Below are 12289 nucleotides of genomic sequence, written 5' to 3' on the forward strand. Positions count from 1 at the left end.
ACGCCCCCTCCAGTGAAGAGCTGAGAAGGGGGGGGGAATCAGCTGTTGCCCGCAGCTAATTTAAAAACAAACACACACCATGTGCACAAATCTCTTTAGACACAAAAATTCAATTCTGTTCGTAAAAAAGGTAAATTTTATTTAAAAAAGAAGATATATCTCGGAATTCAGGCTGTTGCTATATTTTAAGAGAGCAAATACAAGGATTAAGCACCAAAAATAGCCTTGAGGTCCATTTTAAAGGTTACAAGCAAGACAAAAGCACCTGGGGATGCCATAGAGGTATCCATAATCCATAAAGAAATAAAAGGGATAAAACCTAATCATGTCTTCCTAAATGTTTCCTGATCTACTTACATATCTAGGGTTTTAAATGAGTAGTTTTTAGGTATGATACTGATGGTTTTTCATACTGATGGTTTTCTGTACAATTTGCCCTAATCTAGAGGATCTGAGATGCTTTGTCAGACAGACAAAGGCAAGTTGTTTTTTTTCTCAATTTTAAAGTTCTAGCCTTTCCATTCACTCTTTTGATCAGGTGCCCATTCAGTTCTCTTTACCTGTGCATGCAGTGAGATACTTAACCATTTCCAGGTAAAGCAAGTAGAGAACAGCTACTAAAAGAGATTTTATAGCTAGCTGGCTGGCTGGGTGTCCATATGAGGGAGGTACCTCCCCCACCCTTCATTTATCACAGTCACATTAGGTGTAGAGATGGAAATAACCTTGAGAAAGTTATCATGGATGATGACCCACCACCATTCCATAGTAGGGACTGACCACTGAAGAGATGGATAGATGGTGTGTGGCAGATCACTGGGAGGTCACCACTGTAGGCTGACTCTCTATGGTTAGAGTCCTCCACTGAGCCTAAATGACCCACCTGCATTCCTTCCATGATAACCCACCTATGACAATAAACTTGGAGCTGTGGCTAAAGCAACATTGGGCAGTGCTCTACCTCTTTCCATGGCCACTGGGGCCTGTGAGCAGTAGATTAGGGAGTCAGTGCATGTGCTCACGTGCACATACACACAGTCAGGGAGGGTCTTGCAGTGCTCCCTTCAGTCACAGAGCAAGAGGGAAGGAGGAGCCAGGCATCTGGCTAAGAGCCACCAGCTCAGCCACAACACCTCCTAGTTGAACATAGGAAGCAGCCAGCTCCCTCTCCCAGCCCAGGGCAGGCAGTAGCTTGCACTGGGGCTGCCATCCCAACCACAGCTCTCCACTCATTCCAGGATAAGCAGCAGTGAGCAGAGCTGCTAAAGCCACGAGGACATCAATTCAAAGGTATGCCAAAGCCAGCCAGAAACAAATACATTCCCCAAGTTTGTTTCATGATGCAGCTTAGTCAGTCTTGAGTGTCGGTAATCAGGACATTGTCTGTCGTTTATGCAATGCAATAATGCAATGCATAGTCATAGTCAGACATGCAGGTTAAGATATTGTGTCATTTGCTTATTATTTACAGGCTTAGACCTTCAGCTCTAGCAGGTATGCACAGAAAAGGACTGTGTTCCCAAAACCCCAAGCCAGAATGAATAGAGATGGACAAAAGTATATAACTGCAGTCTTCAGAGCAGGAACTGCTCCAGAGGGAATGAAATAATCCAGACAAGTATCTAGCCACACCCTTTGCCCTTTTCCTAGTGAAGACAAGAGGTATGTTTTTTAACACGTTAGCTAATATGTTAACTATTGTGTTAAAATCCTAGTGTTAAGTCTTAACACAGCTGGTCAAGTTAAACCATAGGCTCCCCCCACAGTTTACCTTTACTAGCCAAGGTGTTAAAACTACAACTGCCTTGTCTACACTAAGATGTTAATGAGTGTTAGCAATACACTTTATTTTTCCTAGTACAGACATGACTTTTGTGCTTGAGACCTTGCACATAGGTAGGCTACACATAATTATTTTGAGTGATGTGATCCAAATTTGGAGTAATACTACAGCCTAATTTTTATCAGGCAAAGCCTGACTCAGCTGGTCTGCAAAGGAAAGGGTTTAAACATTCCCTGTTCTGCTGGGCTAGCTCCTCCAAATCCCACACTCTGCTCCCACATTTTCCCCTAAGAGAATCCAAGATTAAGTGACTGGACCGTATCTTACTCCTGTCATTACAGATATAGTCATCCAATCAGGGGACAGAAACAAAACCATGTAGTTAGGATGATTATTCACATAGACAGAATGATGAATAATGAACACATGTGGTGAACATGGGTGCATAAGCCATAGGCTGAAATTTGTTCATATAACATGTTTGTCTAATAATTTTGAAGAACAGAGTTGTAAAAATTAAAGCCAGAACAAAGGTTGAAATTTGTGGAATAAATTGTTTGTTATGAACAGTTCACCTAGATGTATCTAGAACACGGGAATGAGAGAGCTGCCTTCAGTTTTCTTGGGGAAGCTCATGGTACCATAGTCCATGAGATAAACAAATGATGGAGCTACAACTGAATTTTTCCAAGAAATCAAAGTACACACTGGGAGGTGACAAATGCTTTCAGCTGGTTGGTCTTTGTCTATCTGAAGGAAACATTCTGTGGAGTTTCTGTCAGGTCAGTGCTCTAGGCTAAATCTGTTGTGAAGTTTAGATTGTTCCTGTCAAATGTAATCCAAAACAAATTAAGTCTAGTGACGGAGCTCTCAGCATTGCCATGTTGGATTCCTGGCCCCTCATTCTCCAGGATGGCAGCTCATGGAAGGTGTGTGTGGGAGGAGTTCCCCTGTTGTTAACACTGAGCCTTCTGGCTAGTAAAGGAAAGCCATTAATAGGTCCAAAATAAATCCCTTTCTAACTTGTAAGAATGGTCTTCATAATATGATGCTCTGAATGTGGGGAATAAAGATGCATCCTCCAGTGGGACTGGGACTGTCACCATAAAAACAACACCCTTCCCCACTGATTTAACCCTCATATATCAAAGCTAGGATCAATATGGCATCAGTGCCATTGGTGCAAACTGTCGTTTTTCTTGATGTTCCTGACTACCTTGAGAAGTCATTTGCTGGAGCAGCACTTTCAGTCATGCCACTGTTGGACAACTAAGCTGAGGCCTGTGCTATACAGGAAGTCAGGGCAGATTATTGTAATGATCCCTTCTGGCTTTAACATCTATGAAACTATCTCTGGAAAAGTCAACTTGGCCACTCTGGTCAGAGTCCTCCAGTCCGCCTATTATCAGCTAAGGAAAGGTAATAGCCTGAGAGCCTTGGAGATTGAAACCTTCTATTTATCCACAGAATAGGTTCAGCATGGACAACATTAGTGTGAGCGTCCCTACTAATGTGCCTCAATGCTGTTCTTTACTGCCTCTCTGAGGTGAGAGGGCAGTTTATTCCCCATGCCCATCCTTCGTCTCTCTGCTGATACTGCCAGCAAGTGTGATGCTTAAAGTGCAAGTCGCATGTGCGGGCTCAGGTTCATTAGCACTTGGACTGAGGCCACAATATTGGAATGTGCTTTGAAAATGGAAGAGAGCGTGGTGAGCCAGGGTATTCAGGTGGTATCCCTGCCATGTCGTGGTGTGATTGTTCTCCTGGAAACAATTCTTTCGTAGGCGTGGAAGGGGGCCAAGGGGTGGAGCAAGCAAACTCTGAGGATCTCCAATATTTGTGCTGCACAAACTTTGGAAGATGCTAGCAGTCTGGGTTGTAACTAGTAATTTTGTTGCATAATGTTTTATTCACACTCTGAATCCATGGTGCATTGTTTCAGTTCATGCCAAGTAATGTTTTTGACCTGAGGTAGCTTGAAACCTAGTTTTCCAGAGGTGACTAGGGAAAGCACATTTAACCCTTATGGTCTGCTCTGACTTAGCTACACCAATTCTCCACTGGTAGCATAAGTGCCGCTCTGCTCTGACTTCTGTTCAGGCCCCTTGACACACCCCTTACCTGGCTCCTCCCTTTGCCAGGGGCGAGTGTGTGTGTGTGTGTGGGGGGGGGCAACTGGCATAGCAGCCACCTTCTTTGTGTTTTTGCCAGCAGGGAGTTCCCTTCCACAAGGGGAACATGGGATGTGCTACATCTCATAGTTTCAGTTCTGTGGTATATTGTCTTGACAGTGGCCATCTGTACTGTTCACTTCGGCTGCATAGATTTCAGGGTTGCTGAAAAAAGAGAGCACTCAGTGTGATGATCCCCCCACCCCAAACATAGGCCCCAGTCAGAGCTGGCCCTAGACCAAATGGTGCCCCAGGCAAAGAGTGTTTTTGCTGCCCCCTTTCAATTTGTTAAACTTCTGAATGCTTATTTTTTTTAAATTAAATTTGTAGCCCATTTCACTGCTTTGATGCATGATTTGCATGCATGATTTAACCGTCATACAAGATGATAAATTTGCATGCTAGGATCTGTAAATTTGTTATTCATGCCATATATAAGCAAATAAAAAATTGTTTTCTCTAAGCTTATAGAAACTTTTTAATTTTAAGAATAACTGAAATGTACTAACATCAAGTCATCAAACATGTTTTAAGCACGGCAAAAGAAGTAACAGTATTTCTTTTATATTGTTGCACAGATAAGAGTTGAATAGATATCTCTGGCATCTCATTAAATATGTCCTTTATTAGTCATTATCCTACATGCTTTAAGTTTTAAAACACAAGTACACTTTCACAATTACACAGTAAAACTAGGTTCATAATATCGCAGCTGGGCTCTCCCTTCACTTCGTTCTTGTATCTCACTGACTGACTGGCAACGTCCCCTCCCCTTACATACCCGCAAGGGCATTCTAAGAAGTTCAAGGAAAAAGTAGTTCTCAGAAAGTCTGGAAGGTTCCAGGAGATTCTACAAAGAACATTCTAGGAGGTTTAGTGGGAAATGAATCCACATACAGAATATCTGTAACATGTTACTGCAAACATTCTATTTTCCCTTTTGTTGCTAACAACAAAAACAGCACAGCGGGCCCAGCGCCACCCCTCCCGCCCCCAAGCCCGATACCCCAGGCAGTCTCTGGGTTGCCTGCCTGTAAATCCAGCCCTGGCCCAGTCACTTGAACTAAATGTGAATCTCTGTGATCTATAGCAGTATTAAATCTTTGTGCATCAATGTGATGGGGTGAAGACACCTCACTCAGTGGATGAAAAAGAGATGATTGAGTTTTTCTCTCTGAAAAGAAAAGCCACAGTTGCATGCCCTCCTGAGTGCAGGGATTTTCAGGGAGCCTTCCATGAGGGAAGTAGTTCTGGGCCCAGTTGTAGTGAATCATGTCATCCTCCCTGAGCACTAGAGGATGAGTGTACCCAGAGGACTTGGAGGTAATTTATATTACAAGCTAGACCATCTGTGGGGGTGAAGTACTTAAACATTGGCAGCACAAAGTCATCTTTTTGTTGACTGTGATTAGAGACTTTGACAAAGAAAACCCTTTCAGATGTTTAAGGGTGAATTCTCCTCTCACCAGTTTCACACCAGTGCAGTTCCGTTGACTGGAGTGAAGTTTACTCGGATCTACCCTTGTGCAAGCAAGGTCAGAATGATGACTTGAGTTTGTCTCTGGCTACAGGAAACTTTTTGTAAATTTGACCAGGAAATCTTGAGTGAACCTTATTACAGCTCATCTGCCCTGTCTATCAGACCTGAAGAAGAGATCTGTGTAGTTTGAAAGTTTCTCTCTTTCACCAGCCGAAGTTGGTCCAGTAAAAACTATTGTTTCACCTATCTTGTCTCTCTAATATCCTGAGACCTACATGGCTACCACGATACTGCAAACACCTGTCTGTCATTGACGGTCAGTAGAAGGCAGTCACAGTTGCACATCCTTTCCACCGGGAGTGTGTTCCACCAGTTGTCAGTGTTGTATAGTCTGAAATAATTCAGGTGTGTCAGACAGTTAATCAAATGTGGTTCTGACATTCTGAACTACATTCTCTGTAGTCTTTTAAATTCTGTGGGCACAGGAGGAATTTACTGATATGGCATTCTATTCACCTAAATATTGCCAATTTTTTTCATCATAAATGCTGTATATCTTAGTTAAACAATTACCACTGCAAACACAGGCCTTTGTTGAGAAATGCATCCCTGTTCAGGATAACAGTTAAGCATGTACCTAAATCCCATGGATGCCAATGGGACTTAAGAACATGCTTAAGTTCTGCCCTGATTGAGGTCATAGTCTCTTTCTTGCCTTAGAATTTGAGGTTGCAAGGTGCCGAGAGCCATTAACTCTCAATAACAGCAACAGGAATGGAGGATGCTCAGCATCTCATAAGAAGTTAGCACAGCCCATCAGTGTTGATTGCATTCCTTTAAACATATTAATAAATGGAATACTATGTTTTTTTCAGTTGTGAATCTGTGTTCCTTGCTGCTGCTGCTGCAAGTCCTCTCTCTAGATAGGTATAAGATAACATGAAGATTATTTCCAGACAAATAAGAAATTTCCATCTTTCTGCCAAAATTTCTGAACCATCAATGCAGCTGAGCAAAAGCGGGTAGAATGTTTTTACAAATTAGCATGAAGACATTAAATTCATCAGTAGGAAGGCTGAGTGGTTTGTTTTGTTTTGTTTTTTTAAAGAAGATCTTTCCACAGTAGCTTTCTTTTTTTAAATACTATTCTTGGTTTGAAACTTTCATTCTGGGCGTACATTTGGTGCCCAGATGGTGCAGGCACACACAGAAGCCCATCACGCTGTCAGGGCAGGCGGATACATATGTAAATATTTTGCCTTTTCCCCCTGTAATATTTGGCTTTGTCTAATCTAATTGCTGTCAAAGGCAGAATGCAAAGAATGCTTAAGAAAAGCAAACAGTGAGGACCTCCAATGTTTGTGCTGCACTAACTTCAGAAGATGCTAACAGTCTGGGTTGTAACTAATAATTTTGTTGCATAACCTTTTATTCACACTCTGAATCCATGCTGCATTATTTCGGTTCATGCCAAGTAACATTTATGACCTGAGGCAGCTTGAAACCTAGATTTCCAGAGGCGAATGGTGAAAGCATATTTAACCCTTTGAAGCTGAAAGACAGGGCTCTTGGCATCATGTGTTTAAATGCCTTTTAAGTTGGTGCTAATGGTGGGTGCTCCATTCATGGCCCTGGTACTGGGTTGCGTCATTTTTTCATTTGTTTTATTGGTATATGGGTTTATTGCTTTATTTAATGTATTTTTCTATCATCTGTTGAGTATCAGTCAGAGAGGCAACAGTTAGGACAGTCTGTCTCTCCTCCGAGTGGTGAACTGAGCATGGCAATGGAGTGACACTGAGAATACATATTTATTTATTAAGAACCTGATCCAAAGCTCATGGAAGTCAAAGGAAAGTTGACTTTAGTGGGCTTTTGGTCAGACCCTAATTGCTTAGCAAAATGGTCTCATGAAAGAAATGGTGGTGGGGGTTCTAGGGAAAGGGATTTAGTAAACTCTACTGTCATTGCAACCATCCTTGAATCACTGAACTTCTAAGTGTTTCTGATTAGAAGCAAACATTGGCTAAGGCATGAGTTGTGGGGAGCCTGTGGTTAAAGTGAACTCATTGCTTCCATGGGCATTTACCTTCACTGAGAAGTTCCTCAGGAGACGAACGCTTGCAGTGGGGATTATTGTGGGGGAGAGGGGAATGGCTGTAAAAAGAAAATGTAGTCCCTCCAGCATCAAATCAAACAAAACAGTAGTATCACGTACAGCTGCCTCCCATAGAGTGCAGATGAAATCTCAGCTACACAATAAATAGGGGACAATGCTGGCCATTCATGTTTGCGTTTGAAGCTTGTCATTTTTTGGTCATGTGACGCCACTGCATTCTGCTTCTGTTCTGTTTTCTTCTGGTTCTTATACCATATGCATCACCATGGTATCTGAGCACCTTCCAGGGGTATACTAAGCTACATGACTATAATCTGTCAGGTGTAGTTTGCTCCATCTCCTTCCTGTTCCCAGGGGAAAAATCATGTGAAAATTGTTTTTTATATTAATATACAAAATTTCATATCTGTTGTACAATGCTTTTTATTACTGAAGGACAGATCAAAAAAGTGTGTTCTCCACATCTGTAAGTAGGATAGCCCTAGTGAGTCAGACAGCCCTAGCAATCCCAGTAGGTTCAATGGAGTTACCCAAGCAGTTAATTTGGCTTTCACTCTTTTTGGTTTTTGGTAGTGAAGGGCCTTGACTGGGAGAACAAATTGCTCTTGTTTAACATCATATTATTATTATTATTATTTATTATTATTATTATTATTTTTTTGGCCATCACAGGAGCAATTAATCAGTGCACGTACATCAAGTACCACTACTCTTCAGCAACAATTCCCAAGAACCTCACCTACAACATCACCAAGACAATCCGCCAGGATGAGTGGCATGCCTTGCGTAAGTGTGTCCATCTTTTTTCTTCCTTTTCTCTGTTGTTTACATTAAGGGCAATAGTAACCAGTAAAAGTGAACTGGGGCTTTGACAGACAACCCAATCAGAGACATCTCATGTGGATAGTCGTCCTGGCAGATAAGCCAATTTTCTGCTAGTACCCACAGCTCTGTGTATTTGTTTGGGTGACTGGAAATTCTACATTAGCACGAAAACATTAAGTGTGTGTGTGCAGGAGGGAGGAAACATTCATATGCAGAAGTTAGTATTGAATTAAATATGATCATGAATAAAATAATCAATTTTGTAATTTTTAATTCAATAAAATCTTCCCCGTTTGCATTTTTCCCATGCATTTCATGCTGCTGCAGAATTTCCAGCTTCCAGCAGAATTCAGTACTAGCACATAGCAGAAACTGGTAGATTCTGTCATGGAATATGTGGTTCTACCCCCACCCCGTCTCTTGGGTGGGAGGCACTGCTCAGTGACACTACTTGCCTTTGAGAGTCTAGGAAAAGAAATGCTGCTCTTTAAAGGCACAGGGAAGGATCCTGGCTTCTGGTGATAATTGTGGCCATTGGCCATCAACTTGTAGCAGTGACTGAAGCAATAAGACATGACAGGGATGGAATTGCCTTGATATGCAAGACTGGACTTATAGATTCTCTTCCTCCTTATGGGCTTGGAGATGGACAAAGGGTTTTCACTGACAAAATGGAAGAATTAGGATTTCATATGAAAGGGAAGATGCCACAAGAGTGCATCCTCTTGTTATATATGTATATTGGATACTGTGTTTTACTTTGAAAAGTCTTCTCCTCTATTTCAAGCAGCAGTGACTACCTCCTGTCACCACCTTCTGGGAATCTCGCAAATTAATGCAGGAATTATTGTCTTTAAGAAAAACATGCATCTTTAACTAAGCAATGTTTAGGGTTATGGGTCATTGTGAGGATGAACATGTATCTTCTTTCAACTGAAGTGTAATTGCTGACATGTCTGGTCATATTGGTCCCTTGGAGTGCTTCCCCCTTCCTGTTCTAGTGCTAAGCTCTGTGGGAGAATGCAAAGTGCTAACAGCTGACTGGAATCTTTAGTAGCATATTTTCCAGTCTCTGAAGAGGCAGTCTAGACATAGAGTGTTGACACATTTACATATCCAATTTGGTCCAAGGCACTTTCAGGGTGAGGCTGTTGTTTATTTCCTCACTGTGGAAGGTACAAGGAATGTATATATGGGTGGGCGCATGTGCATCTGTGCATGTTCCTGACCTAGATTTTCTTGATGCTTCATGAATCAGATAGGTGTAGGTAGATAGTTGTATGTGATTGAGGTACGAATCGTGTCCCTCTCAACAAAGGTGGAAAAGTAGAGGCATGCCTTGATAAATCTGTGGTGTTTATCAATCAGTTTGTCTTATGCAGTGGCTTTACATTTTAAAGTATTGGATATGTGGAGTTAATGCATAGCCGCTAGAGGGTCTGAAGGTCTCTGTATTTAACAACGAACTGATGCCATAGGTAGATTTACTGTGTGGAGGTAGGTGTGTTTGTGACTTGCTGCCTTATCCATTGACCAACTTTCAGTATTAAAGGAGGGAGGTGGCTAGAAAAGCTCTCATTAGCAATCTCCTTTCAGTTTCTTTTTGGGCTGGAGGAGGTGTTCCCTCTTCAAAGAGCTTCTGGAATCTCCATTAGATGGTCGCTAACTTAGGCAAAGGGCAATACAAGAAGTTTACTCACAGAAACCCTCTGACCATGTCCCCCTCCGTATCCATGGACAATATATTATACAGCTAGGCTGGTTTTATCCAGATCACAGTCTCCAGTTCTGGGACAGGTCATGGTTCTCCCAGCTGTGTGGGGCACACGAAGAGACAGGCCATAGCAGATACAGGGGCAGGCGTTCATTAAAGATGTTGCGCATGCGAATGAGGATGGTTTGATGGAGTCCACTTTCCTTTTCCCTTCCTATACCTGCTGGCTGATATTCTCAAAAGGCTATGGCAGCAATAGGCATAGAACCTATTTGATTAGAAGAGTTACAGCTGTCACAATATTTGGGTTTATACTTTCTTTACCTTTGTCTTATTACTCAATTTTTAATGTTTCCTTTGCCAATGTAGCTGGAAGCATGAGTTAATTTTTCAAGAGGACAGAAATGAACCATGAATTAATAGGAACTTGACAAGCCAGAAAACATCCAACCCCACTAGTGTACCAAAGCTAGGAATCTATAGACACCATACTAATATATTAGGAGTATAAGTCTTGGCAAGTTATGCATTTGAGATCTCCAAGCAACATGTAGGTGTTGCAGGAAATGGATTGGTGATTCAAAGGCAACGTTTCCACTGAGGTTATGTCTATACTGCAGCCATGGAGTGTGAGTAGACATTCCTGAGCTAGCTTTAATCTAGCTAGCTCACGTACTGGAACAGTGAAGCTGCGTTAGTATGGGCTAGGCCTGTGAGTAATTACCCAGGGTTCCAGACGGGCTTGTACAACTAGCACTGAAGCACATGTTGCCACAGCTTCACAGCTCTGATATCTGAGCTTGCTAGACTAAAGCTAACTCAGGTATGTTTGCACAAGCTACAATCATGCAGTATAGACATACCCATAGTCAGCACTGAACCAGTGCCCATATAAGCTCTGTGTGGCTACAGTTGCTGTTTTCTGGATGAGCTATAAAACCAAGGCCCTGATCACTTGTGCTCCTTAAAGGTCCCATGTCCCTTTTTGTAAGAAAGGAGTGTTAATGTCAGATGGACTCAGACTTGTGTCATTTATCCATCTCCCTTCATACACTTTTTGGGGATTCTGATGAATTGGGATCTAGATCTGAACCACTCCAGATTTTAGCTGTGCAAAATCAAAATTCTGACAATGATGTTTTGCGAAACCAAAACCACTCCTGATTTTAACCACATCTGGTCAAGTTTCAATGTTGTTAATTATGAACTGTCTTGGTATATTTTCTCTGCAGTTTTAACTGGCTACAGTATTCTTCAGTCCCTTATATGGTTATTTAGTATTGCTGTGCATTGTTAAACAGTTCCACCCCAGAGGTGGCTACATTTCAGTGGAGGCTGATGTGATTCCTATATAATTACTGTTTGTAAAGGACTAAAGAGCACTACATTCTGGTAAATTATTATTATATTGCCTGATATACATGAATACAAAAATATTCCTGGGCAAATAATATCTGAAAACAAAGGGATCCATGGTTCAGCAATGAAGAAATGACCTGACAGTGGACATCCTAGGGCAGCACATCTTGTGTCTTTCACATTTAGGATTATTGTCCCAGAGGCAAAGGATGAAGAGAATAAGAAACTGGAAAGCTGTGAAAAACAAAAGAGATCTTAACCGTCTTCAGGATTTTTTCTTTCCAATGGATCTGCTCCCCCCAACCCACCCTGAATCAATCCAGGAAATAGCACATACTTGTGCTTCAGAGGTAATAGCAGTCTTACTTCTAGCTGTGCACATCTGACACAAGGAGTCCTGAGTTTGGTTTTGGTAGCTACTATCAGCAGAGGCTAGATTGTATTTTGTGGTGGACAGAGAAAGTATTTGAAACCAGAACCACAATTAGCATAAGCAGAGAAGCCAAGAAGTGACTAGAGATTGAGCTCCCCTCCCACATTCAGTGCTGGTCCTTGCTATTCAGGGTTGAGGGAGAGTGACAAAGTTACATGGGAGAAGGCTGGGTTGTGGCTGCCTGTGCTTTATTCATTGTATGGCTTCATAGAGGTACAAGAACAAGAAGTAAAAGGTATAGTTCAGTACTCTAGCTCTAACCTTCCTCCAATATACACTCTGTGCCTTAGCCAGAGCCATTGCTCTCCCTTCCCATCTCTGAATCACTATGCTATGATTTCCCTTCCCCTCAGATAGGAAAAGATTGCTTTAGCTGGAGTTAGGAAGACATTCGATCGCTCTTGC

The 12289-nt window shown here is 41.9% G+C and overlaps 1 protein-coding gene across 1 annotated transcript in view; it reads left to right on the top strand.

Annotated features, from left to right (window-relative positions):
- Window positions 1-12289, top strand: part of TMEM178B (transmembrane protein 178B) — a 367714-nt gene that overhangs the window by 87548 nt on the left and 267877 nt on the right. The window contains exon 2 of the mRNA XM_032783190.2: window positions 8226-8339. Coding sequence (XP_032639081.1) covers window positions 8226-8339 — 114 coding nt within the window. The remainder of the gene's footprint in view (window positions 1-8225; window positions 8340-12289) is intronic.

This window comes from Chelonoidis abingdonii, chromosome 1, assembly GCF_003597395.2.
Source record: "Chelonoidis abingdonii isolate Lonesome George chromosome 1, CheloAbing_2.0, whole genome shotgun sequence".
Taxonomy (NCBI): domain Eukaryota; kingdom Metazoa; phylum Chordata; order Testudines; family Testudinidae; genus Chelonoidis; species Chelonoidis abingdonii.